Source organism: Rattus norvegicus, chromosome 4, assembly GCF_036323735.1.
Source record: "Rattus norvegicus strain BN/NHsdMcwi chromosome 4, GRCr8, whole genome shotgun sequence".
In the NCBI taxonomy this organism is placed as follows: Eukaryota; Metazoa; Chordata; class Mammalia; order Rodentia; family Muridae; genus Rattus; species Rattus norvegicus.
The window spans coordinates 122,854,923-122,881,969 of NC_086022.1; the positions used below are offsets into that span (position 1 = coordinate 122,854,923).

General features: G+C 52.6%; 2 protein-coding genes across 5 annotated transcripts in view; both read right to left on the reverse strand.

Annotated features, from left to right (window-relative positions):
- Positions 1-1,635: 1,635 nt before the first annotated feature.
- On the reverse strand, positions 1,636-7,973 carry Abtb1 (ankyrin repeat and BTB domain containing 1). Of its 3 annotated transcripts, none has more exons than XM_063285817.1 (12): positions 7,746-7,858; positions 6,814-6,913; positions 6,686-6,741; positions 5,549-5,693; positions 5,270-5,429; positions 5,124-5,169; positions 4,795-4,911; positions 4,589-4,707; positions 4,367-4,465; positions 4,104-4,271; positions 2,319-2,519; positions 1,636-2,230 (listed from the first exon to the last, which is right to left on the reverse strand). In XM_063285817.1, the coding sequence occupies exons 5-12, from the start codon at positions 5,321-5,323 to the stop codon at positions 2,024-2,026; spliced, it is 1,011 nt and encodes a 336-aa protein (XP_063141887.1). In that variant the 5' UTR covers positions 5,324-5,429; positions 5,549-5,693; positions 6,686-6,741; positions 6,814-6,913; positions 7,746-7,858; the 3' UTR covers positions 1,636-2,023. The 3 variants fall into 3 exon arrangements, with proteins under 3 accessions (XP_063141887.1, XP_038963296.1, NP_001005902.1); NM_001005902.1 differs by having other exon boundaries at positions 1,640-2,230; positions 6,814-6,876; positions 7,746-7,867; XM_039107368.2 differs by lacking the exon at positions 6,814-6,913 and having other exon boundaries at positions 7,746-7,973.
- Positions 7,974-8,553: 580 nt separating this feature from the next.
- The window catches only part of Podxl2 (podocalyxin-like 2), a 31,843-nt gene continuing 13,349 nt past the window's right edge, over positions 8,554-27,047 (reverse strand). The window contains exons 3-8 of one of the 2 annotated variants that reach the window (NM_001106607.1): positions 15,970-16,763; positions 15,497-15,571; positions 11,582-11,738; positions 11,131-11,192; positions 9,514-9,693; positions 8,554-8,973 (exon numbers count right to left, since the gene is read on the reverse strand). In NM_001106607.1, coding sequence (NP_001100077.1) covers positions 8,764-8,973; positions 9,514-9,693; positions 11,131-11,192; positions 11,582-11,738; positions 15,497-15,571; positions 15,970-16,763 — 1,478 coding nt within the window. In that variant the 3' untranslated portion in view covers positions 8,554-8,763. The remainder of the gene's footprint in view (positions 8,974-9,513; positions 9,694-11,130; positions 11,193-11,581; positions 11,739-15,496; positions 15,572-15,969; positions 16,764-27,047) is intronic. The other variant, XM_063285818.1, reaches the window with a different exon arrangement.

A 27,047-nucleotide genomic window follows, 5' to 3' on the forward strand; every position in this document is an offset into this window, starting at 1 on the left:
AGTTTACAGGTCTCAGGCTCTTGGCCTGAGCTGTAACACTGCCTGTGGTTCTAAGTTCCCACTCCCCTTCAGGAGCTACTGCCCTGGGGCAGATGAGAGGGACCTACCTCTTCCAGAAACACTGGGTAGGTGTTAAAATACTTTTAAAATTTCCAAGTCTGGTGGGCGCTATGTGCCTCTGGATCCTAAACACTTGAGGTGGATGAAGGAGAATCCTAAGTTCTAGGCTATACAGCCAGTTTGGAAGTCACTCTGAGATACAAGTCCCAGTCTCAAAAGAAACCCTGGTGATGAACGCCCAGCCTGGTCACCCGGAGTCCTAAATCATATTTCTACAGCCTGAAGCAACCAGACCTCAACTCTCCACAGCCTCTCTACCAGGCCAGCCTCTTGGGACAGCCATGAGTAGATAACATCTCACCTGCTCACAACCACTTGGGCAGAGCAGGAAGGACACCGTTGCCTAACTGGTAACAAGGCTGGTTGGTGTTTCCTGCTTGCAGTATCAGGAGGGTTTCTGCCTCAGGTAAGATGAGGAACTGGGCACAGGCTCAGTGTTTGGGGAACTCATGTCCACTCTGACCCATGGCCTGACTCCTCAGAGACTGACCTGACTGCTGTTGCATCGATGAACCTGGTGGAGAATATAGATGGATTCCAGGGCACTGAAAATTCCTTTGCTCAAGTTACTAATGTCTGATGAGAGACAGAAACTTTCTGACTTCAATTAATGTCTATATAGAAGATGGACTTGATTTAACAATTAATCACACATGGGAAGAAATGCATAATAGTTTAAAACTTTACCTTCTGAAGTTGAAGTCTACACATCATGGGCTGTGTGTGGCTTGTGTCCCCACCCTCCCTGTCCCTGTGGTTTCAAAATACAAGCCTAAAGATGCAAGTCATTGTCACACCCCGGCTTGGCTGGCACCTCCCCCAAGGTAGCTCCTGCATGTGCTTCACAAACACTCTGACTCAACACAAACCAGCTATGGCCCTAAGCCTTCTCAGATGGCCACACACTTAAATGCTTGTCCCCCAGTTTGGAACTCAAGACAGGTAGGGATAGGTACAAAAGCAGAGACAGTGAGACCCTACCTCACATCTTGTCTTCCCTTCTGTTTGTGGTGGGCTCAAGGGCAAAGTTCCACCTTTGCCACACTCTGCTAGCAACCCTGACTGAAGGCAACCTGTCCTAGCTGGGAGCTTCAGATCTTCCCCAGTAAGACCAACACACAAGAGCAAAACAAATGGAAATGCACTGGTGAGGAAGAGAAAGATAAGCTAGAAAGTTCTGGAAGATGACAAACACAAAGGTGGGGAGATTTATGGCACTGAAGGGATGACAACTATCTAGGACTGGGGACAAAGCAAAAGTCTATGTGAGTAGGGGGTTGTGGTCCATAGGCCTGAGGGCATTCAGAGAATACCATATTCCTCTAATGTCTCCATCTCTGTAGTTAGGCCCTGGGGTCACACCTGTTGTGGTTAAGTGGCAGGGGTCCAGGCTACTGGCTCAGAGAACCTGTTCTCCAAGCCTCTAGGTCCCAAATCCCCTATCCACAGTCCCCAGCTTCCCCTCCTCACCAGCTCCACTCCCCAAAGCTGTGCCCCAACACAGGCTCAGGTCCCCACAGTGAATTCAAGCTTTATTGCCACACACTCCCTACTTCCTGTCCAGCCCTGTACATGGAAATAGCCAAAGCAAGCCAGGGCTGGGTAAGAGCCAGGAGGGAGCAGGTAGGGTGCTGGGGGAGATGGGACTAAGTTCAAAGCCTACTGTACCCCAGTTTTCCCTGAGTGGTGCCTGCCCCAAATCTTGGGGCTTCCTTGTGCACTGGAGGAGGAGGCTCATCCCGAGAACATCCTGTGAGGTCCCCAGGAACCCAGTGAGTCCCCTCTGCCCACTGTACCGCCATCCAGCGTGCAAGAACAACAGTTGCTGCACACACACACACACACACACACACACACTGTGCGTGCCTGTCACCATGGCAGCCCTGGCCGCAGAAGGCAAGGCTCAGCAGTCTAAGCCAATGGACACAAGCAGGTTCTCGAGTGCCCGCAGCTGCTGCTGTGCCTCTTCGATGGCACTGTAGGTCTGGACTGTGCTGGCCACATGGAAACGGATGTCATCAACAAGTGGGATGGAGTCTGTCTCCTGCCGGGCCGCTACAGCGGCTGCCTCTTCCCGCACTGCCTCCACGAAGTCCTCTCGCTCCACCAGCTGTAGAAAAGCGGGCTCAGGACAGGCTGCATCCCAGCACGGGCTGCACCCCAGCCTCACAGGCTCCCCTCTCTACACCCCTGCCCACCTTCTCGATGACCTTGGCCATATACTCGGTACACTGGTCCTCCAGCCGGGCCAGCCGGAACAGCTTGGCTATGCGCCAAACACCCACCACACTGTCCTCCTCCAGTAGCTGGGCCAGGCTGCGGCCACACAGCCGCTTCAGGCCAGGTAGAAGGTACATGTCAGCCACACTCAGCACATCATAGGCCAACTCAGGAGGTAGCTGTGGCACAAAAGGGGACAACAGGACACCAGTGATCATCAGGGGCTCCCAGGGTCCGGGGAGGAAACCTTGGTGGAAACACAGAAGACTCACATCTCTGGAACCTGGCCTGGGGCCTTGAGGGTACAAGGACAGAAATAAACCAGGGGAGGGGTTCCCATGCTCCAGGCAGGTCAGTGCTTAGGGTTACAGGCCTTTCCAGGAAAAGCTCGCTCATAGACCTGAGCTCTCCCCATCCAGCTGTGGGATCCCAGGTCAGACCCTTCACCTCTGTACCTCTGTCCCCACATCTGTGGAGTAGATACTCCTGCTGGCCTTGAAAGACTTGAAAGAAAGCAACATGAGCTAGAGGTTTCTATTCTGGCCCACAAGCTTGGGGATGGCTCCTTCCACTGTGGAAGAGCACACAGTTTTGAGGAGGGGACAGCTAGGCCTTGGCTAAAACCAAGGGTGAAGCTTCAGCCTGACCTTGGGTGGCCCAGGGACTGAGTAGAGGGAGAAAAAAAAAGTAGAGGGACTGTGTATGCCACCATATTTCAGGCTGTCACCCTGCTGTCTAACTGACATTTGGTCATTTGGTCACATGCACAAGACTCAAGAAAACATATATATTCTCCATCTTCTGGGGGATACACTGAAACTCAGAGTAGGTATGTAACTTTCCTAAGAACACACAGCTCACAAGAGACCAATCTACTGTTAGACCATGTTCTGAGGCCAATCCCCACTCACTCTGAGCTATTAAGAATGCTCATTGGGGGGTGGGAGGAGCTGGAGAGATGGCTCAGCGGTTAAGAGCACTAACTGCTCTTCCAGAGGTCCTGAGTTCAATTCCCAGCAACCACGTGGTGGCTCACAACCATCTGTAATGGGATCCGATGCCCTCTTCTGGTGTGTCTGAAGACAGCTACAGTGTGCTCATATAAATAAAATAAGTCTTTATAAAAAAATGCTCATGGGCTACAAAGCTTCTTCAGGAGGGAGCTTATGACTCAGGATGACAGACTCAACCACAGAGTGAGTGGCCATAGAGTGAGTGGCAGGCCATGAGAAGGGAAGTGACAGAAGTAAGGCCGGTGGCAGAACCTAATACAGAGGGGGCAGGCTGGTGGGAACCAGACGGCCAGGACTGGGGTCAACAGGGAATGGTGTAGGGACTCACATTCCTGTGGCCCCATCTCACTTGTAGAGGACAAAGAGGATGGGGGAGCCACAGCCATGGCTCAGAGCTACCAAGTCTACACCATATGCCCCCCCCCCCCAGTCTTAAAACATTACCTTCTGGGGGAAGATTTGTGGGAATGCCCTGGAGAAGCCAGACAAAGGGACACCTGGGACCCCAGCAAGTCACCTCACTCCTCAGACCCAATGGAAAACACCCTTCTCTCCTGAAGAGTACCCTTGCACTGTCATGCACACATACCAACAGAGGGAACCTTTGGCCCTGTCTACAGCCACCACAGGCCTGACTCAGGAACTCTGGGACAGCTAAGGGCAGGAATGACCCAATGACTGTGACAACCCTATGTCAGAAAGCCCAGGGCTCAATTTACCACTCCCCTCCCACTGGGTGCCACACCTCACCTCAGTATGGTCACTATATACGTAGTACAGGACATGGGTGAAGATGTCTGGGGAGATGTCATGCAGGGTGACAACTGGGGGGTCTCCAGAGGCTACAGGCTCCTCACTCTCTCGAAAGTGGTCATCCAGAAGAGCCCGGAAGTAGTCACTGCGCCCACAGAAGAAAGCCTGAAGAAAGGCAGTTCAGAAAGTACCAGGCTGGAATCTGCCCACAGGAAGATAGGCCAGGACTTGAGTCGTGTGGACAGGAGCAGGACGGGTACCTTGTGGCAGAGGAAGCTGGAGTCAGCCACACGGAAGCAGATATCAGGGCAGCTGCTAAAGCCATCAGGACATGGGAAGGGCAGCTCTCCAAGGTCACCCTGGTATAGGAAACAGAGAAAGCTGTTCATGAAAGGGAAGTAGCTTCTAGGTTGGCCTAGGAGGGGAACCCAGCTCTGCCCTTCACAGCCTCCTGCCCACTAGGCCGGCGTGCCCTTCAGTACCCGCAGCTCAGGTGGCAGGGCACAGTCGGCCAGCAGTGCCATATCTGCCCGTAACCGGGGATCTGCTGGAGGGGGCTCAATAGTCAGCACCTTCACACATGTGCCAGGCTTGGAAGCCACTGCGGGAGAGGACGGCAAGGAATTAGAGAGCCAGACCAGAGCTGCAGGCTGTAACCTAAGACCCTGGACTGAGACCTTGTACACACCAAATTCAGACACCTTCTCGCATTTAGCCTCCAGGTCGTCGAGCAGGTCCCATAGCTGGCACTGCTTAGCCAAGCGCTCACAGTCACTTACATGCTCCACACCGATGTCCAAGCGGCCTGGGGGGATTTAGAGGACCGAGTCAGGACCTGAGAATGATTCCTACTCAATACTTTGGTTTCCTCATCCAGGAGGACCTAAGACCTGCTCAATTTGTGGGTGGGACCTGTTCTCTCCAAACAACAGGTTAAGTCATGCTGGGCATACTCCTCCTCAACTCTGGGCCACACTGGGTTTGCTGCTGTCCCAGCCCAGGGGCTTAGTCAGTCACCTGTGTACAGATACTGCAGTAGAGCCCCAAAGGCCACCGGGTTGATCTGCAGGCAGAATAGAAAGGAAAGGTCAGAGGCTACCACCCAGCATGAACTAACTTCTCTCCCAGAAGCTGGCACTCTCTCCCAAGGCAGAGGGACGCACCAGGGGGTGCCTGAGAACCACGACGCTCTTGCCCTTCCACTTGGTGTCCAGCATGTTGGCAAAGTAGGTACTGCGAGCACCGAGGATGCAGCGATGGGCCCGGAATGGCTTTCCGTGTACCACAAAGACCACATCGCTGTGGATGCCCTGTTCCAGAAGCCTGGGAAAAGCCAGGGAGGGTTGCGTCACCCAGGTAAGTGCTGGTACACCAAGACCACTCAGCACACCCACCCACGTGAACCCACTGAGAATGCGCCGCAAGTGCCGCCCCCTGCTCACCGCTGCAAGAAATCGTCATAGTAATCCCGCCTCCTGCAGGATGCAGTGACCTGTTTGTAGTCTCTCAGTGCACGGCGAATGGGGTCGCTCAGCGCTCCATAGAGACACCGTTCTCCATCAAAGGTGTTGGCCTCACAGCGTGCTCCTTCGAAGCAATACTCATCAGTCAGAGTCAAGGAGACAATTAGTGTAGGGAAATCTCTGGCCTCCCCTCCTCCCCAGCTCCAACATGTAGGGCCCAGAAGCCCTAGAGGCCCTTCCTTGCTAAGGTGGCCCAGGCAACCCTTCGGTCCTTGGGAAGGCCAAGGGCATACATACAATCTGTGCACTTAGACACAGACATATGCATGAATGCATATGCAAATATTGGACTATATGCAGCTAAAAGCAGACTGAATGGCTGGCCCTGTAATCAGCCATCTTGATGACTGCCTCAACTGAACCTACACTAGTGGGGCACATGAGTACTTTATTATGTGACAGCTGCCATTATTACAAAACAGAACCAAAGATGACTATGGCGTTGGCTGCCACATGGGGAGGCTGTGAAGGCCAGTGCAGGGACTTAAAAGAAGTGGGAGATACACTAAGAAGGAACTCCAGTCTAAGCAGGAGGTATTGCAACTGAGAAGACCCTGAGGTAGGAGATGGGTTGGTCTAGTGGGGGACTAAGGAGCAAGTGTTGATGGGGAGCCAGTGGGTGGGAGAGCCAAGGAAGGCAAGGCCAGAGGAGGAAAGACTGGGTCTCACAATGTAGCCTTGACTAGCTTTAAACTCAAGATAATCCCCATCTTGACTTTCTTCTCGCTCAATAATTTAATTACGGGTGTGAGCCACCATGCCCAAGTGCTTTTATCCCAAACACTCCTTTCTACACTCCCATCAGCTTGGCTGTGGAAAGAGCCTCCTGCTTGCAAACATGGAGGTCCAAGGGTCAGTTTAGCAGACCAATGGTGGTGTAGCATAAGAGACAGCCCCAGAATTAGCCTGGGTGTCAATGGTGACATGAGAGAGTGGGCAGAGTGTTAGAGAGTACCATTTGTTGACTTTAGGGAGTTAACAAGAAATCAAGAGTGCATACAAATGTGTAGCAAGGTCTCAGAGCTGACAGACAGTCAGACCCTGACCGGCTCTCACCATTAGCCAACAGGTAGCGCACCAGCTCCTCATGCCCACAGAGGCAGGCATAGTACCTAGGAAAGGGGGAAGCTGTCAGTAGAGTAGGCCCACCCTGCCCACCCAACTACCCCACCGCTCACACTCACAAAGGGGTGCTGTCCCACTTATCCCGCACGTTCACCTCCACGTCTCGCTGCTCCAGCAGGTACCTGGGCAGGAAGTTCAAAGCCTGGGTCAGAACTGCTTCTGAGATAAGAGAGAAGAGACCAGGAAAGGGAAGGAGGCCATTTCTCTCTGGGCTAAGGATGCATCTGAGAAGGGCAAGGCCTGGAACTACACAGGCCAGCATGGGTCTGCAACTGTGAGTTGGGTAGTGGCAAGACATCAAGCCCTAGGTTCAGAAGGCTGAGAAACTGGTCTTGTAATATTTGGGAGAAGGTAATGGGCCACTAATTCAGTCTGGGGAGACGACAGCAAGGAAACCAAAAGAAAACTGGTGCAGGACTTGGGGAGAGGAGAACAGGACAGATCTATGCAAGAAGTGGAAATAACAATTGGTAAGATGTTGAAGAGAAGAGGTCATGAACCAGGAAGCCATCTCTGGAACACCACAGCCCAAGGAAGCTTCAAGGTAAGACCCGAGCTCTCTGAGTTGCACTCAAGTTGAGGGAAGGTTCATTAACTCTGAGGTGGCATCTGGTGTTGGGAACAGACTTAAGGAGGGTTTCGGAGAGGGCTGCAGTCTGGACACCGCTGATGAGGACCAGGGGATTTGGAAGGAAGGGCCATGGGAGAAAAGAGTCTATCAAAGAAGAGTAAGGGCCAGGACCCTTTCTCCTCTCTGCCTGCCCACGGAGACCAGGATCTCGGTGCCAGGCTCGTAAGTAGCTGCACCAGCAGCGCCTGCATCTTTTGGAACCTCCACGGAGGGGAGTCGTTTCCCTGCACCGAGTTAAGGGTCCTGGAGACCGATCTCCCTAGGCTCGGTCAGCTTCTGGAGCCCCACAGCGCCCGACCGCACACCGTGCCCGACAAGCCCTGCGGACGCCTGCCCGCCTCCTGCACTGCAGGTTCTCACCGCACACGGCCCACGTCCCCCTTCCTGCAGCTGGCAAACAGGTCGCTAGTGTCCATGGCGAAAGAGGCTGGACCCCCGGCCGAGCGATCTCAGGAGTTGTCTGTGCCCGGCCGGATGTAAACACTCACCGCCCCGCCCCTCGCGGCACGGCCTAGCACTGCCCGCCTGTGGCTCCGCAGCGGCGCCTGGCGCCCGGAGGACCGTCCGGCCCGAACCAGGCGGTCGCATCCAGAAGGCCGCTCCCGAAGGCCCCACCCACTAACCTTAGTCACACCCACTTAGCCTCTGGGGACCTCTAGTCTTGACCCCGCCCACTCGTCTAAAAGACAACTCAATTCTCCCAGGTTCCGCCCCCTCGCCCGGAGACTAGCTCACTACCAAGACCCCGCCCCCTCGGAAGAGCTTCTCTGGAAGAGCAGTCCGCTATAGGCCCCGCCCACATTGCGCGGGATCTTTTCTGAAGACAGTACCACACCCCCCAGGCTTGGAATACTGAACCTTAACAACGCTTGTCCGTCCTTTAACTTGCCCGGTTCAGGTCCCGCCCATCAGGCCGAGGCCTCGCCCACCAGGACCTTTCCCGGCCTACTTCAAGTTCAGCCCAACCGGCTTGGATTCCACCCAGAAGGCCGTACACCCTCTACACTCCTCCCACACGTCCCTAACCATGATCACTAACTCCTGAGAATTCCCAGCCCACCAGCTCTTGGCCCCGCCCAGCCAGCCTCCCGTGCCCCACCTACTCCTCTAGGCCCTTCCCACCCACTCCCAAGAGTGCGGCCCTCCGGAGGCAAGAAACACGCGTGGAGGCAGAGCGGCCCGCGCGTGTTGGCGGCTTTAATGGAGTCCGGGCGCGGGGAGCGCGCTGGCCTCGGGCAAGCGCTCGGGGCCGGGCGGGGCGGGGTGGGAGCTGCGCCTCGGTCGCCTGCTGCGGTGGGGAAGCGTAGTGACCCGCGTGGAGGGACGGGAGGGGCGCGGGGCCGTAGCGTCTGGCAGTCTCGCGCCCGTGGCCCGGCGCTCACAGGTGAGTGTCCTCCTCGAACACGTCAGAGTCCTCAGGGTCGCGCTTGCTGCCCATGAGCGCGCTCCAGCTGCTCGGGCCGTTGATGGCCCCACCGTTCAGGCTGGGCTGCTTCTCCTGCATCTCCGACTGGCTGTCGCTGGCCACGTCCAGCGTGGGATTGTCGTGGCAGCCGTTCTCCACGAAGCGAAGCTCCTCACCGTGCGACTGCAGCAGCAGGAGAGAGCGCTGGGCGCGCGCAGTGACTGGCTACGCCAAGCCCCCAGGGTATCCCCTTGGAGCCCAGGAGACAAGTGCCTGCAGCTCAAACCTAAACCTCTACTCAACAAACCCTGTGACCTCCCTGGTGTCACCGCTTTCAACAGCGAATTACACACGGGTCTGCCCAAAACTCAAAGCCCTTGCGCTGGGGCAGGATGAACAGGGCATGCCTGGCCCCTTTCTCTTGTGCAGGTTGCTGGAGCCCTTGGAGGGGAGCAGCTGCTCTCAAGCCTTGCAGAGTGGGGCACTAGGGTTAGGAGGAGCTGGAGAAGAGGAGGAACCCCTTGGTGAAACTTACCCCCCACACACACACACTCTATCTCCTGGAAGACATAGTACCAGGCTCGGAGAGGTAGATGGCAGGCCCCAGCCTGGCACTGAGCACAACTGAGTTGGTATAGGTTTCTAGGTGAGGCTACTGGATAGCACTGGCTGATACTAGCCACACTCTGCCCTTCATTCCCAAGCCCTACCTAGCCTACTCACCACGTGTTTCAGCTTGGGCAGCCGACGCTGCCAACAATTGTAGAGTAGGCCAAGCACAATGATGATGAAGCAGATGACACCAATGATCACCAGCACTACAAAGAGTGTCCCGTAGTCACTGCGCACCTGGGTGGCCCGTGCCTGGCAGCTGCTGGTGGTGGAGTAGTTCTGGATGCCAATCTGAGGGTGGGGGTATGGGACCAGGCATCAGGAAAGTAACATCCCGAGGGTGAGTTAATGCCCATGACAGCCCTGGTTCCTGGACCTGTGCTGAGGGACACACCGTTCTGTCCCTATTGGTTCATCTAAGCCTCTCCCATTGGCCACATTCTCAGCCCTCTCACATCCTCATTGTTTTTCTGCTCCAACCCAACTTTGAATGCACCAGCTATGGCTCTGTACAGAACTGAGACGTGGCAGTCATGACCCAAAGAGATGAGGCTCCACACCTGTCCCCATCAGTCTCACAAAGCAACAAGGCATCTGGGAGACTCAAGTTCCCAACACAAAGTCAGAGCCCTGAAGCAAGCCTCCTCTTTAGGGGTAAGGTAATGTCATTCTGGCCATCCATGGTAGGCCGGGCCTCAAGGGCCACTGTGGGGATGCCAACTGCAGCTGGGGTCTCAAGCTTCTTCCCTTTCCCAGAGGTAAGATCACAGATGGCATGTGCCTCCCTACTGTGGGCTGCTCTGGCTAGCTTGGCTTCTCCCCCAGTGGGAAAGCTCCCCGACAGTCCAGCTTCAGGTGAAGGGAGGGAGCAAAAGAAGGTGAGTGTTATCAGTGAGCCCTGGAGCAGGGACTGGGCTTCAGCTCTTCCCTGCATTGTGTGAAACCCTTGCAGGGGTCCACTGTCCATCTGTGCTCCTGAGCCCAGATTTGGAGATCATGAAGGACCTGGTGGAGGAGGAACAACACAGGCCCTGCCTCTACCATTGCTGCTCCAGGGGAACCTGAGGTGTAGGGACATGAGGTGGAGGTCCAAAGCTCTGTGACAAGAGCTTTGGGAGTCATTCAGCAACTCAACAGCTTTCCATCTGGCAGGCTTGGTCTTAGGCAAGGGACCTGATGGCTCTGGGCTTTGCCTCTCCCCTCAGTTAATCCTTACGACCCCATGGAGTGGAAGAGGGGGTCCAAAGGAGAATCTAGTATAAACACTGAGTGTAGGCTAGAAACACTTAGCTCCCTTGCATGTGGAATCCTGGGTATCCAGACCTCCAGCTTGTGTTCTGTAGCCCAGCAGGGGCCAGAAGACCACATCTGATGAGGGCCACTCTAACTGTGGAGGGCTGTTTCCAGTTCATGGCATCTCCACACCTCGGGTTCCCCTGGAGAAGCATTGGTAGGGGCAGCGTGTGTCTTGTTCCCCCTCCACTATGCTCCCCATGATACTTCAGACACCATCCCACTTAATTCCCTCTTCCATGGGCGCTCTACCATGGCCTGGGGTGTGCAATCCTTTTGCTTGGGTAGTAACCTGCACATGCTCTTTGTGGGATGGCCAGAGCCCTGACATGCACCCCTGTCCTGGAACGGGCTGTAAATTCTTCCAGGCACTTTTTGAGAGCCAAGAACATTAGAAGATGCTTCAGTGACTGCCAGGTCAAGTCCCTAACTTACCTCCTCCAGACTCCTGCGGATGCCACTGAGCATGGAAAGGACATCTTGAGTGGGTACCACCCCTGGAGGGAAAATGCCATAATCACCACAGCATCTTGAGGTGTCTCCACACCACCCAACCCTTCTTCTGCGACAGGCATCCTGAGCCTCCTCTGCTGCCCTTCTGTTTCTAATCACAGAGGACCTCAGGGCCCATGTATGTCCTCTGCTGACCTGCTTCCCATTGAGTTGATCCCCTGGGAAACTATATGAAAGGCCTGATGCTAGAAGTCACCTCTGTAGCCCAAGGGTCCTGCTCTCAAAGTGTGTGATGTCCATAGCTGTCTCCTCATCCCCAGAACCCAGGTATCACTCCATCCAGAGCCCTGCACTAGCATGCTTTACAGCCCTATCCAGTCTTTCCTGGGCCTCCACTGCCGGGCTGTGGTGGGACACCTCCCCATCTGCTCACCCTGCTCTCCTACAAGAGTCATCAGCAGGTGCTGCTCTTTCTCACTGGGCTTGCTGAGAGAGATATGCCAGTCTCCACGGTGGCCACTACGGTGGCGTGGCAGAACCTCCTCCACCAGGGCTAGGAGCCGTAGTCCCCGGTGTCGCCGAAACACTTCCTAGGGGTTCAGAGGAGCCAAACTCAAGGTTGGATGGTAGCTCTCATCTCAGATCCCAAACACCTAGGTGGTCCTCTGGCTAGCCTGGTCGGCTCTGGGGCCAGCTGAGAGCAAGGCAGATACAGCTTGTATCTCTACGTCCATCTCTAAGTACCACAGTAAAGGTGTGAGCCTGCCCCAGTCTGTCAGGTGGAGGGGACATGGATCTGTCCACTGACAATGACAACCCCTTAACTGGTGTTGGAAACATGATACCCATGGTAGGTGTCGAGTGCTGAAAAAGACAGCAGTAAGTCCCCATGGCCACCAGAGAGCAGGGAGGCTGAAAACAGCAGGCTCCTCTGCTGGCCATTCCACCATATGGCTGTCACTGAGCCTCAGGGGAGTAAAGAGAATGCCTTTACAGCAGGGACTTGAAACCCACAGAGATGACTCAGATACCCTGGGAACGGGGCCAGGGATGGGGTGGGGTGGGGTGGGGTGGGTGAGGTGGCTTCTTTCCCCTCAGACTCTCACTGTTTAGACGTCATGTATAATTACAGAATAACACAGAAGCAAACCCAGCCCTCCACAGGAACTCTGTGGCAGAGAGAGACCAGGCTGCCGCCACCAAGGCTCACGCCCGCTGTTTGTAAAAGGCCCTCCTTTCACCCTTGGCTCTTCAGCAGCCTCTCCCTCTTGTATATGAAAAACTTCGTCCCCATTTCTCTAGCTTCCAAGAGTCCCAACTAGATCCCTCTCCCTCTCCCAGATGCTCAGCTCTCTAGGGTGTTGAGGAGTCACAAACATGTCAACAGGCCACCACGAGTGCAAGCCCAGTGCCTGCCTTGTGGCAGCCACGGCAGAGACGAACGGCTACTCTTATTGTGTTCCTACCTGGCATAAAGACCTATCCCTTGGTGGTTGTTCCAACCCGAAATCCACTGAGCTGACTTTCATGGTGGGCTTGTTCCTTGAGACCATAGCAAATGCCAAGTACAGCTCAGGTCTAGACACACTCTCTCTCTCTCTCTCTCTCTCTCTCTCTCTCTCTCTCTCTCTCGTCGAGTGGTCAGTGTCGTCACTGATGTGAGGGCAGGACAGGCTTCTACCTACCTGCTGCTCTGCCACACGTGTGACACCCTTTACTGCACAGCGATGTCTCCAACACCCAGTTAGCTGAAGAGGAAAAGCATTCGCCTTGGAACTAAATGCACCAGGGTTCAAATCCTGTCATGTCTTAGCTCTGACCTCCAGCAACATTCTGAGCCAGTTTTCCCATCCGAGATGTGGGTACCTCACATCCTCAAATCACTCAATTACAGACTTCAGAACAGTAGCTGTTCTTCTGGGTCAGTCCTACTGGTAATCCAGCCCGCTGCACTCAAGCAAAGGCCAGAGCTCTTCAGCCCTCCCTGACATCCAGGAAAAGCACTGTTCTCAGAACGTCCTGTTCTAGGCAAAGGATGGGGCCCTTCATCTCTGGGGAAAAGACTCTCCTGGCTTCTAGACTCCAAAGTCAGCTTGGCATTCCCTACTTCATCATCCTGTGTCTGTGCCCGCTGGTCTCTAATGGCTCCCTTCCTGCCTCCTATGTCTTAGAAAGCAGAAGCTGGCTAGCCTGCACCACTGTTCCGATCGATGTCAAGTGCAAAGTTTAAAAGTGTACCTGCATCTTGTAAAGCCGTCTCTGAGGGCAGTGGCCACATTCCTCCCTATTTTTTTTTTTCTGAAGACGAGGGCTCTGTGTGGCCCACCACCTTCAAAGCACATTGTCCCATTCTCTTCCAACATAGGTCAGAAAGGGGACAATGGACTACAGGATGAGAGCCATGAAGTCTACACATAGTGCTTGGGAATGAAGACACCAACAGCAAACTGTCTCTGCCTGGAGAAGGCAGAACATCTCTTTTCTGTTTTATCTTCTACCCCCAAAACCTCAGGCTGGGAATGAACCCAGGATCTTGACTGTGCTGAGCAGCACCACAGAGCCACACCCTAGCCCTGGGAGTTCACGTTTTCAGGAGTGAAACAGGGTGTCTGTGACCATGAAGATGTCCAGCACAACTGTGCAGGGCTTATGAGTCCTGCACCCCGGAGTTAATGAGTCCCATTGTCCATGCAAGCACATGAAGTAAATGGAGACGCCCAACCTCTGCCCTGCCTTGGCTTCCAGAACACCGGCAACAACTCTCCACACTTCTAGAACAGTCTGCCACCCCAGGAGGAAGGACCTAATGTCACTGACAATAGGGACTTCCAAACGAAGCAGTCCAGCCAGCTACAAGCCCAGCAGCCACAGTCATGGGCTAGCCTCAACTGTCAACTTGACATAACCGAGGGCATCCGAGGGGAGGGGCCTCAGTTGAGGGAATGCCTAGAGAGAGTTGGTCTACAGGCAGGCCTGTGAAGGATTGTCTTATTAATTACACAGCAGGCCCTCCTGCTGTGTCCTGCACCTTTCCCTGGGCAGATGCTCCTGGTCTGTATGAAAGCTAAGTGTGAGGCTGAGGGCAGGCCAGCAGGCCGTGTTCGTTCATGGGTTCTGCTATACGTCATGTCCTGCCTTCCCCCAGTGACAGACCATGACCTGGAAGTGTAAGCCAAATGGCTGTTCTTCCTCAAGTTGCTGTCTGTCAGAATGTTTTATCATAGCCACAGAATAAGATGAGGACGCCATCTCAATTACATGGAGGTGCAAGCAGCCATCGGTTCAGACGTGGCCTTCTTGTGATTGATGGCCTAGCACCTGAGCTAACAAGGCTCCGAGTGTGTGTGTGTGTGTGTGTGTGTGTGTGTGTGTGTGTGTGTGTCTCATGCATGTGTGTGCTGGTGCACACACACACAACTTTCCCATTAGACTTTTGATGTTTCTTTAGAGAGCTATGAACAAACACTAACAGGTGTGGCTTCTAAAAACTTTAAGACAAGATAAAAAAAAAAAAAGCAAGGAGGATGGGGGGCATCCTGTGTGGAATAGCATCTGTAACCCAACCTGGCTCTGAACCCTGATTCCCATGTCAGCTGCCACCATGTTTGGTGTCACCACACTCTGGCATAAAAACAACTCTTTAAAATAAGATGTTGGGGGGCTGGGGATTTAGCTCAGTGGTAGAGCGCTTACCTAGGAAGCGCAAGGCCCTGGGTTCGGTCCCCAGCTCCGAAAAAAAGAACCAAAAAAAAAAAAAATAAGATGTTGGGAAACAATGGTGCTTGACTGTACTCCCAGGACCTGGAAGGTGGGTGTGGGAGGTTTGATTGAACCTAGAAACCAAGCCATCCTAGCCAATATAGCAAAATCCTTTCTCAACAAAACCCTAAAGACAAAAACAATAGGTCTCAGCCTCATCAGAGAGTAGCAGGCAGCTCACAGAACAAAAGGCTTCCTTTGAATGGAAATAAGAGGGAGCTGGGGAGGCAGCTCGGTTGGTAAGTGCTTCCCTGGCGTGCGTGAGACCCTGATAAAACCAGGCCAGGCCCCAAGATCCCAGGACTGGGGAGGTGGAGCCAGGAGGTTCAGGAGTTCAAAATCATCCTTGGCTACTTATGTGTGAGGTCAGCCTGGGGTAAAAAGAAAAAAACAAAATAGAAAACTACAGAAAGCAAGGAGGAAAGAGTCCTAGAGTTTTTTCAAGTAGGAAAGACCTCATTTTGGTTTTCCCTAAGTGGTAGGTGCTACTTCAGCCCTGGGCTGGACTGACCTCTCTTTGGCAAGGAACCCACTGTGGCACCTCCCTCTGCCCATTTGACCTTTCCACATGGGCCAGCTCAGCACTCACACAGTCTATGTTCTCTGTCATGTTCAGGATGACGTAGCTCTTCCCGGCCAGGTTGCTCCAATCCTTGCAGATCACCTGTGTGGGGATGGGGGTGGGGGGAAGCAGAGCGCACAGGCCTCAGGAGAGACCTCCAGAGAGCCGGAGGAGGGGAGAGCCTGAGGTCTGGGGAGCTGAGGGCAACCACATCCTCCTGAGCTGCTGTCAGGGTCCCCACCCTGCGTGCATAAATCTAAACAGTGTCACAAAAGAGAGACTTGGCTCATCCAGAGGCTTTGCCTTGGCCCTGCACACTTGTGAAGACCCTTCCTCCTGCAGCCTGAGTGTATGAACAATGATTTGGGCACATGGGTGTTGACAGCTAGGGTGGGAAAAGTGTGGTAAGCCCCCATCACACCGCACTACTGCTGACACTCTGAGGACCCAGGGGACAGCAGGTATTCAAACACCATGGGCAGTATGCACCTCTGTCTTACCTGAGTAGAGTCCCACGGTGTTAGTGAGTGAGCTTCAGCTGTCTGACCCTCCAGGGGCTGCTCACTGAGACCTTCTTGTCCCCAGGTAGCAGAGGAAGGGGTTGACTCTGTGTCTTGGGGTCCAGGTGGGAAAGAGTCTGGGGTTCTGGGGTAAAGGGGACCCTCACCGGGGACCTCAGTCCCACTTGGAGGCACTGTTTGTGGGAGTGAAGTAGATGGCAGTGCCCCCTGCTGGCCATCATAGTCAGCTGCTCCCACTGTGGCCTCCTCACCAGCTCCCTGGGGAACCTCAGACTGTACCCCCAGCCCCCCCGTTGGCCACTCAGTGCCCCCAGATTCCTGGCTGTAGTTCTGAACCCCCAGGGCCACTGTACTTGGGGTGACTGAGGGCACTGACAAGGTGGGTTTCACACTGCTTTCCACCTCTATTCCTGATGTGGCCTGGTCCCCAGAATCATCCTGCCTGTGTCTGGTGGCCCCAGGACTCTGGCTGCTGGTGCTGCTGGTGCTAGGTGAAGGGGCATGGGCCTGTGTGGTGGCTCCTGGGGACCCGCTCACAGGGAGCAGCTCTTCTTCCTCCTCCTCCTCTGCTTCTTCCTTCTCCCTCTCCTCTTCCTCCCTTTCCTCTTCCTCCTCCTCTTCCTCCTCTTCCTCTTCCTCTTCCAGAGGCATATGCCAGGGAGGCTCAGCGAGATCCATCTTGGGCAGGATGGAGGGGAGGTTTGGCAGGTCTGGAGCCTGCCCTGGGTCTTCCATGGAAGCCACCTTCTCAGTCAGGTCTGGGAAGACGTAGTCTAGGGAGAGATGGAGAACTAACTGACAGGTTTCGTCAGCCATGGGTGGGGTGACCCTTACTGAATCTATATGAGTATGAAAGAAAAGTAGTGCTCCATTGGGATAGAAGGATTGAGAGTGCCACATGGATGGGAAGTAAACCAGGGAGGAGGATGAAGCCAGCCCACAAGGATACAAGGAGCTAGCTGGCCACTCACGTTTGCCCTTATGGCAATAAAAAAAAATGGAAATTTAGGGGCTGGAGAGGTGGCCTGGTGTTAAGAGTAACCGGTTCCATTCCCAGATCACATAGCGGCTCACCACCAGTTTCAGAGACTCCACACCCTCTTCTGGCCATCATGGGTACTACATGCACATGGTGCATAGACGTGTGCAGGCAAAATGCTCATTCATATAAAATAAAAATAAATATAAATAAAATCTCCAAAACAAGTGCTCTACAACTGAGCTGTGTTCTCAGACCAGTAAGTTGGAACTTTATACCCAACTAAACTATCATTCAATTATAGTTGCAAAACTAAGATATTTTATGCATACAAGGACCTAAAAGTTTTGCTATCTATGAATTCTCAGTTATTTAAAGGTGTCTTTTAGAAAAAAAAACAAATTAAGAGACACTGGAAATCAAACACAAGAATAATTTCATGACAATAAACGTCAGAATAGAGGTGGTACCACTATACAGGAAGCAGCAGGGACTCTAGAGAGATACGAGAAGAATAATTGCAAACAATAACAACAAAGGCTTCTTTGGAGTAAAAAGTAGGACTTATGCTGTAATCCCAGCATGAAGCAGGCAGGACTGCCATGAATTGGAGGCCAGCCTGGGCCACATAGTAAGTTCCAGCTTAGGCTGCGGAATGAGATGCTGTCTGGGGGCTGGAGAGATGGCTCAGTGGTTAAGAGCACCCGACTGCTCTTCCAGAGGTCCTGAGTTCAATTCCCAGCAACCACATGGTGGCTCATAACCATCTGTAATGGGATCGGATGCCCTCTTCTGGTGTATCTGAAAACATCTACAGTGTACTTATATATAATAAATGAATAAAAAAAATGAGATGCTGTCTGAAAAAACAAAATAGCAACAAAGAAGGTGAGACTGAAGCCCTGAGCGATCTTGGCAACAGTGGAAACCTGGTGAAGGAGCAGCTAGAACGTCCTAACTGTGCTTTCCTTATGTGTGTTTTGAGGTGTGGAGCCTTTAAGGTCCTTTGAGGTCCTCCTCCACCTCTGCACAGCACACAGCCTGTAGAGACGGTAGCTACCTCCCCACACAAGGAGGCAGAGATGACATCCAGGGAACAGGGACCATACATCCATGGAGGAAACCCACGGCATCCCTGAAACAAGCAATCTAGTTTTACCTTTGTAGAGTACAAAAGAACCATGAAGACTCACAAGACCTTGGGGAGACCAGCCCTGAGAACAGGGGTGAGTGAACAGCTTGCCTGGAGGACGGCGTTAAACAAGAATGTCTCACCGGATTTCCAGAGACCCAAGTGGAAGCTACCCCTCAAACATGAACATACAGTCAGGCATGGTGGATGTGCCTGAAACGCCAGTACTGTGCAGTTGGAGGTCGGGGGATCCAGAGCGCAAGGTTGTCCTCAGCTAGATAGCAAGTTCAAGGCTAGCCTGGGCCTTGAGAATAAACAAATAAATATCTTTTTTAAAACAGTCAGCCATGTGTTGTGGCATATGCCTATGAGGCAGGGTGGCCATTAGCTTGAGGCCAGCCTAAACTATACAGCAAGGCTCTGTCTTTAAAGTTCAATATAAGCAAGAACTTACAACCGCTAGATCTATTAAAAACTAAAATGTAACGTAGAGACCATAAGTGAAGTGGGCTGGGAATGGGGGCACGTCAACCCTGGGGAGTAGAATAAGGGTGTAACAGTGCCTAGGAAGCACAACATTAAATCCTGCAGTCACAATAGCTCACTGGAGTGACTAAACCTGACAGAAAGCATACAAGTCAGGTTGTATATATATGAAGTTTCCCATGTGCCTATAAGTTACCCAATTAAATTCAACTGGACTTGGGTGGATACATTTCTCTGATCTGTCAGCTCCCACGGGAAGAGGGACACAAATGAACCAAAGATGAATTTGAGGGAGGACAGTGGCATTGTCTCTGCTATGGGTGTGGAAATATAGAAGCTGAGGCTGCTCCCTGAGAGTGGAATGTCCCCACAAGGGGTCGCGGGGCGAATGTCTTCCTCTGTGTTTCATGGGGTAATATGGTGAACGGGGTCAGACCCCCAAACAGATAATGGACTAGAGAATATATCATAGTCCCTGACAGTAGCTTGAATGAGATGGAATCCTGGGCAGCCTGTGGTAATGGAGTGGCCTGTGCTAAGAACTCCTAAGCCATCTGCCCAGCAACGGCTGTCCTGCCTAAGGCAAGGACTCAGTGGGAGGACGACACAGACACTGTCCTCTGCACTAGCCTCGGATCTGGCACGAAGGGGGAGGGGTACTGGCTGCAGTTCTGTACACATGGGGAGGAGACATAACAAAGACACCGACAGACAGGCAAGCAGGCAGACAGATAGACAGAGACACCAACAGAGACAGGAGAACCTGTGGACAGAATCAGACAGTAAAGAGGAGAGAAAGGGACAGCCGTTTGGTCCAACCTCTAATACAGAAAAAAGGAAAATCTAGAGTAAACGTGCAGGCTGGGCCTTGCCAATGGCTGGTACAGGGAGCTATGGGAAACAGAGAGTGTGCTACCTCTGAATTCAGTGAGGACTCTTAGGAAGTTAAGACCTGCTTGTGAGGTGTGGGAGGAGGGGCACGGGATCAATCTGAGTGTGTGGAAGCAGAGAGACTGAGTGATGTAACACCACTACCCATCCCTCCAGACACGTGCTGCATGACTTGAAGCAACGTGAGGGAGACCAGTCTCTGGTAGACACTTGGATATCACTGGCCAAGGTTGCTATGGATACTGGACACTGGAAGACAATAGGGAAGCACAGACATCACTGAGAGAGTCAGTCACTAAGAGGTGTTTGATGGCATTCGAGGGCCAAATGGCACTGTGGTCAGAGAAGAGCTAAGATGCTGATTCAGCAGTGCGCTGGCCGGTCTCCGTCAACTTGACACAAATTAAGTCTTCAGGATATGTCAGACTGCCCTGTGGCCATGTCTGTGGGGCATTTCCTTGGCTAATGATTGATGGGGGAAGGCCCAGTCCCACTGTGAGCAGTAGCTACCCTTGGACTGGTGGTCCCTGGTTGTGTAAGAAAGCAGGTCAAGTAAGCCAGCAAGCGGCTTCTCCCACGCTTCCTACCCTGGCTTCCTTCAAGGATGGACTGTGGTGTATAAGCCAAGTAAACCCTTTCCTCCCCAGGCTGCCTTTGGCTGTGGTGTTCGGCACTGTAGTAGAGAGTAGACCAAGACAAGCCAGGACCCGGGAATTGGTGCAGGGCTTTGCAGAACCCCATGGTAGGATGAGATCTCTATGGGGTGGTAGAGGTTCTGGCAGATCTCAATGATTTAGACTGGCATGGAAATTGGTTTGTAAAGTGCCCAAGCCATCAAGAGGGGGTGCCCATGGCAAAGTGTGAAGGAATCCGGGAAAGAAGAGGGAGATATGGTAGAGACGGCCACCTAGATGCACAGGGCTCTCTGTCTATCATTAGCACTGCAGAGAACCAGCCAAACAAGAAACACAAAGAATTGTGGAAGACAGTCAGAGGAAGAGCTGTGGGCACAGTATGTGTCCCCCTCTAAGACTGCCTGTGAACTGTAGCAGCCCCAGGCTGACTAGGACTGTCTTGGTCCATCTGGCTTCAAGTCACTACAGTAGTCCCTGCTGCAGCCTCCCTAGTGAAGCCAAATTCCAAAAGCCTGCTTGAGGTTAAGATGCATCAGAGTATCCATGGCAACCAGATGCAGCCACAGCTGACTAACAGGACTGCCCAAAAGACAAGGGGCTATTTCCAGGAAGTCTGTGCCTAAGACATCATCCACAGAGTAGGGGTCACTAAGAGAAGTGAATGATCTCTCAGACCTAACCCACCCCAACAAGAGCAAGCTAAATCACAAGACAGGGCAGGCCCAAAGATCAGATACCGCCCTGAACGGTCTCTTAAGTGGCACAGAGACTCCCTGACTTCCGGAACTGCTGGAAAAGATGCTGTAAAGTTCCAGCGCCACCTTGTGGCTTTAGTTTGGATCTAACTCTTCGCTAGGTCCTAGACAAGGGGCTGTCTAAACCCCACAGTCTGGGGACTTGCTTCTCGGATGGGGAGCCCAGGAGTGAGAGCATGGCCTCTGCATGTGACGCTTGTCATTACTGTGGAGGCCTGGGTTCTGTGGAGTTTCCTTTCGTTCAACAGCCAGACTCAGCTTAGGATCCACACGGGAAGAGGAGTGACCAGCTGCTGTTTTCCTGCCCGCTGCATCCCTACCTCTGACCACAGCCACAGTATAAAGCTGGTCTGAGTCACAGGAGGGGCTGCTTTAGACGTACAGGCAGGAGCAATAATTCCTCAAGTCCTCCCCTCGAGAAATGGCCTGGAGTCTATGTACCCTATACCCAGCCTCCATGGTGGGATTTTGTTATGACATAAAATAAGAAATGAGAGAGAGTCTGGGGCAGCTAATCTTAGATGCTATCCTGATTTAAAATCACCATGGAAATAAACTTCTGGGCATGTCTGGGGGTTGGGGCGGGTTTCTAGATTATGTTAAGTGAGGAGGGAAGACCCATCCTAAATTTAGTCCAACTATCCCAGGGGCTCGGGAGTCCTGGAGAGACTAAACAGGAAAGAGATGGCTGACTGAAGCAACCCCCCTCCCCCTGCTTCCTGGCTGTCAGGCAGTGTGTCCAGCTGCCTCATCTTCCTGCCACCATGCTCTCCCCACCATGATGGACTGTACCCTCAAAATGTGGGTCACAGTAAACCCTTCCTTAAGTTCCTGTTGTCAGGCATGTTGTTATAGCAACAGGAAAAGTGGTGAATGTCTTGCTTTTGCCTTCCCAGCAACCTCCTGGGGTCACACTGCACACCCCTTGTGTGCCTCATGAAAGAGAGCAGCGGCTGCAGGGACAGCTCTGACTGTCACCACTAGGATGACAGTCCCAGCCACCTGGGCCTCTAACGATGGGCTGCTGGAAGTCCCACCCTCTCTCAGGTAACTGGCCGCCATTATCTTCTGGAACTTTCCTGGCCTCCTTTGAACACGCCTCTCTCCTGCTGCCTCCCTCTTCTTATCTTTTTTATCCTGACTCTTTTTATCGTGAGAGAGCCATGTGAAGGGTCCTTCAAGGGGAGAAAGGGGAATTTACATATTCTCTGAGCGTTTCCAACTTACCATGCCTATCCTGGGGCCACACAACCAGGCTTCTTCTCATCCCTAACCTTCCCTGTTCATACTCCTGTCCTTGAAACCCTGTGGTCTTTGTTTATTTGTTCTTGAAACAGGATTTTTCTGTGTGGCTCTGGCCACACTCAGAGACTCGCTTGCCTCTGCCCTGAGTGCTGGGATTAAAGGCGTGTGTCTCCACCATCTGGCTCCAACACAGTTTAAAAGAGCAGATTCCAATGCCTGCTGAGTAAGTTCTGGCCTTTGTGTGAGATGCACCAGTGGGGGGCTCCCTGGAGCAGAAGAGCAGGCTCCACATGGCAGCTCCTGGGAGATCCTGTGGACTCAGGGCAGCCAGCACATGCTCTGTGAACCCTGCTCTCCTCAAATGGCTTGCTCCTCCACCCCTTTCTATTTCTGTCTTTTAACCTCACCATGGTGCTGGTGTTTGCTTTCTATATATATCGTGCTGCTGTCTCTCTGCTTCATCTGAGCTTTGCACAAGTCCCTCCTTCCATACACTACGACTGAGAGACCTTGTTCTGTCCCTCTCCCCAGGGCAGAGTGTTATCACTGAAGACGTTTGGCATTAGCTGAAATATTAATGGACTGACCTCCCTGTTCAAGGCCTGGAATTAAAACAGGCATCAGGGCCAGAGACCTTGAAAGATCACTTTAAATGTCCCTTCAGGTTAATGTCAAATCCCTGAAAATTGCCCCTTTAGTGGACCGGCCAGTCAGCAATTCACCCGAGTGTTAATGTGGAAAGACCCAAAGCCAAAAGAGATCTGTATAGAACATAGGGGAGAAGGACAGACGCCATCGGTCAACTAAACCAACTTTCTAAGAATCAACCTCAACAGCCTTCAAAGAGACAGAAGTAAGACCGGGATCTCCCAGTGGTGAGCGCTGGCCGAGCATGCAGGGGGTCCAAAGCTCTATCCCCAGCACAGAAAAGACAAAAAGACTGTAGCCAGCTAGATGCTAGATGGTTCAGTGGGCGAAGGCACCTGCCACCAAACCTGAGTTTGATTCCCAGGACCCTCAAGGTGGAGGAAAAAGAACTGACTCTGGTAAGCCGTCGTTGCCTGAACTCCACACACACCCAAATGTGCGCATACACAGACACACAAAAAAGGCATATGCATACACAAAATAAATAAGTAAAATATAACAAAATTTAAAACTTCTAAACCTGGAATTCCAGCCCCCTAGAATCGGTCACCCATGTTTTCAGACCCACCACAGCTCTGTTCACACAGTGACAGCTTAAGAGTCCAGCGCTATGAGGTTCACCTCTGCAGAGCACTTGGGAAGCTGAAGCAGGAGAACTGCTGAGTTCAAGGTCAGCCTGGGATACTGAGTGAGACCCTGTCTCAAAAACAAGGCCTGGCACTCTCCGGCTCCCTGCAGTGGAAGGCGGGGTGCTACTGAAGTAGCAGCCAGTGCCCCACAGGCCCCCGGGATACCATCAGCCCTCGCCTTGAAGTTGCAGAAGTCCTTGCTGGCACAGGATGTTGGTGCTGATGATCAGCCCCGAGAGGTGTGTGTACTACAGCTCTGCTTAACGCCAAAGCCTTTTAAAAATCCATTTCCTACAAGGGAAATAAAGTTAGAAGAGAGACCAAGACGACTAGTAGGTTTAGGCGGTGAGAATGTGGGCCAATTCTATTTTCTTCTTCTGTTTGCATTTTAAAATATTTATATGCTAGTATTTACTACAAGCAGTAAAGAGCTTTATTCCTGGGGCTGGGGCGCAAGCGTTCCCTTCAGTGCTTGGCAGCTGGCTCTGCCTCAGGGCCTGTCCCTCTCAGTGAACGGACTCGTATGGGTACAGTAACTGCAGGGACACCGGACACAGCAGCAGCAGCAGCAGCGGCAGCAGCTCAGCAAGGATTTGCGTACAACACTATCTCCAGGTCCCAGCAGACAGCTGCTTCAGTGTCTGGTTTCTGCAAGTTCCATTTCAGGCAGGCGTAATTAAAGAAGTCTAGTAAGAATGATTCCATCTAGGGAAGGGTGGCTGATTTGAGATTTAGCTTTGCCACTTATTCTCTGGGTAATTTAGAGCCACTTTTAACTCTCTGACCCAGTTTCCTTAGCTATAAAACAGTGACAGTGGCCGCTCTGCTCCTGCGACCCACAAGACACTCAGAGTGAAAGCCCTTATGGATCTTGTACCTACTCAAGGCTTTGCTGTCCGTGGTCCCCTCCACTACCCCTCTTTCTGTGAATGTGATTCCCCTTTGGGAATATGCCTCCCTCTTCCTGGAGTTAAGGACCCCCATGTACTGACTTTAGGGGTAGCTTACCCCAGCCCTTGCCAGTCAGAGAATTCTGGCTATGTCATAGGGCAGACAAGAGGTTCAGGACCCAATCTGAACCAACCTCACCCTTTCCTGGTTCTGGGATGCAGAGTTCACTCCCTATGGGGGTCACTGAGGAAAGGGACAATGTCTACCTGGATTGAAGCCAGTAGAACAAAACGGAACGGGAAAGTCCAGACAGTCCAAGCTGGCACTTCGAGTCTCCTGCTGGAGCTGCAAGCCTGTTCCTTGCTCCATAAACCCCCATAGTCCCTTTCCACACAAGCTGGAGTCTGTGTGCATGGGATTCTAGGACCTGCTGGTGTCCAGGGGTCATCCACACCCTCTCTGGCAGAATTTTGGTTCGCTTCTTCCCCGGAACCTTAGTGCCTACTGCAGATCCTGTCTTACAGAAAAGAAAGTGGGTAGAGGCTGACAGGGGACAATCTTGGGGTGTGTTGTGGTCTGAATATCACCTCTGAAACTCACTTTTTTTTTTAAGATTTAATCATTTATTATATATAAGTACACTGCAGCTGTCTTCAGACACACCAGAAGAGGGCATCAGATCTCTTTACAGATGGTTGTGAGCCACCATGTGGTTGCTGGGAATTGAACTCAGGACCTCTGGAAGAGCAGTCAGTGCTCTTAACCCCTGAGCCATCTCTCCAGCCCCCTGAAACTCACTTTTAAACTTATGGTTCAGAAGCCAACTGTGATGTCGTACACCTGTAATCACAGCATTTAGGAGGCTGAGGCAGGGGGATTGTGAGTTCTGGCAGTGTGGGCTACATGAGGAGAGGGAGAGAGTTTAATTGTGGTTATGATAGTACCAAGATAGGCCTTTAATGAATGACTAGGGCCGGAACTCCACCTACTGGATGGTTTAGTGTCATGATCCAGGGGTAAGTGTCACAGAGCAGCTCAGGTATACCTCTCTCCAGCTTAGTCCTGCCACAGGACCATGAGACTCAAAGGTCTCCCAAATGTGGCCTTTCTACTGTGGGGGTCTGGCTTCCAGAACCTTCCAATCCTACCATAGAAAGCGGCTATAACCGGATAAAACAGCTATCGTTTATCTCTAGCTGTTGGGAATGAGCTGATCTTGCTTTAACTCCACCTCGAGCTTGCTGAGGGCATGGGTGCATTAGATCTAAAGAGCAGTTCTGAGATGACTCAATTCCTCAGACATGGGGTGTAGGACTCTGACTCCCCCAATGCGAGAGCAAAAGCCAGCAATGGTGATGAGTGACACAGTACCCTTTGGGTCTTCTGAATATCTGCCTACCTACCCACTGCCAGCATGGACTCCACCTCTCTTCCCACCTCACTCCTCTTGCAGTAATGCTCCACGGGCACTGCAAGGAAACCGTGTTTAGGGGCTGCCCATGGCACGCAGAGACACAACTTCCCGCAGGTGGACTGGGAAGTGGGTGCCTTCACCCACCACAGGCACGGAGAGTGAGATGACACCGGCCCCGTTTACTTGCCAGGCTACTCACTATGGACAGGGTACTAGCAGCACCACAGCCACCAGGGACATGCTCAGGGACAGCATGACTGTCCCCTATTGAGCTGGGTAGGGAAGAATGGTCACCTAGCAACCGGGCAGCTAAGGTGAAAAAGAGCTCTTGTGGCCAATGGGATGGGAAGAATCAGAAGTAGAGGCTGAAGGAGCAAGCTTGAGCCAGTGAGGCTAGAATAGGATTCTAGGGCCAGCGCTAGAGTCACAAATGAGCCCCTGAGCAGCTCGTCCACTCAGCTCTGCCAGGCAGAAGAGGAAGTGGGGCTGTACTATGGAGACCAGTTTCTGGTGGGCTGGAAATATAAACTACATTCTATATAACTGGGGTTCACCCAGGAGTGTTTGCCCAGAAAGATGAGGTCACGTGGTATAAAAAGGCAGACACAAAGGGGAAGGGGAAAGGGCACCAGCAAGTTCACAGTTCAGAGGCCAGCAGTGAGGCTGCCTGCCTCAGTCTTCCCTTTCTTCCTTGCAAGGTCAGTATTAGCATCATTCAGTGAGACAAAGACGAGAAGACAGAAAACCAAGTGGGCCACATTGAGAGCTAGAAATCATGACACGACTGGAAATCAATGGATGATGGTGAGACTTCTTATGAGGAGGCCTGGAGAAGCCCAGGGAGGAGATACAACCCTGGACTCAGACTCTGCTGTGACGCAGGAATCAGTCCCAGGCACCATTGCTGCTCTCCTACCCACTGCCTGCCGGCCTCTCCACAGTGGGAAGATCCAGAGAGAGGCACAGAGCATCAGATGGCCCTCTAGGAATGAAGGCTGAACCTTTGGAATGAGTGTCACCTACCCAGGAAGAGGAGATGAGGCCCCCTGGTGGTTTAGATGAGAATGTCCCGTAAACTCCTGTTTGAATACTTGGTCCCCAGCTGATGGCACTATTTGGGGAGGTTGTAAAATCTTTAAGAGTTGGAGCCTAGCTGGAGGAAGAGGGTTGTCGGGGCGGGCTTAGACACTTTTTTCCGATCTCTATTTCCTGTTTCTACTAGAGGCGGGTGAGGCGTGTCAGACTTGGGGCTGCCCGCCATCACATCTTTCCCGAGGTGGTGGGCTGTGTCTCCTTTAACTCTGAGCCCGAACAGACCCTTCCTCCTTCAAGTTGCTTTTTGTCCGGTGTTT

Bases quoted from the DNA above. Each gene is read 5' to 3' on its own strand.
- Abtb1 (NM_001005902.1), bottom strand. From the start codon at position 7,801: ATGGACACTAGCGACCTGTTTGCCAGCTGCAGGAAGGGGGACGTGGGC. The intron at 5,430-5,548 runs GTGAGCAGGGGG...GGCTTTTCCCAG, and splicing joins TATGACGATTTCTTGCAGCG to GCTTCTGGAACAGGGCATCC. The intron at 4,912-5,123 runs GTGACTGACTAA...AAATCCCCCCAG, and splicing joins ACTGCAGTATCTGTACACAG to GCCGCTTGGACATCGGTGTG.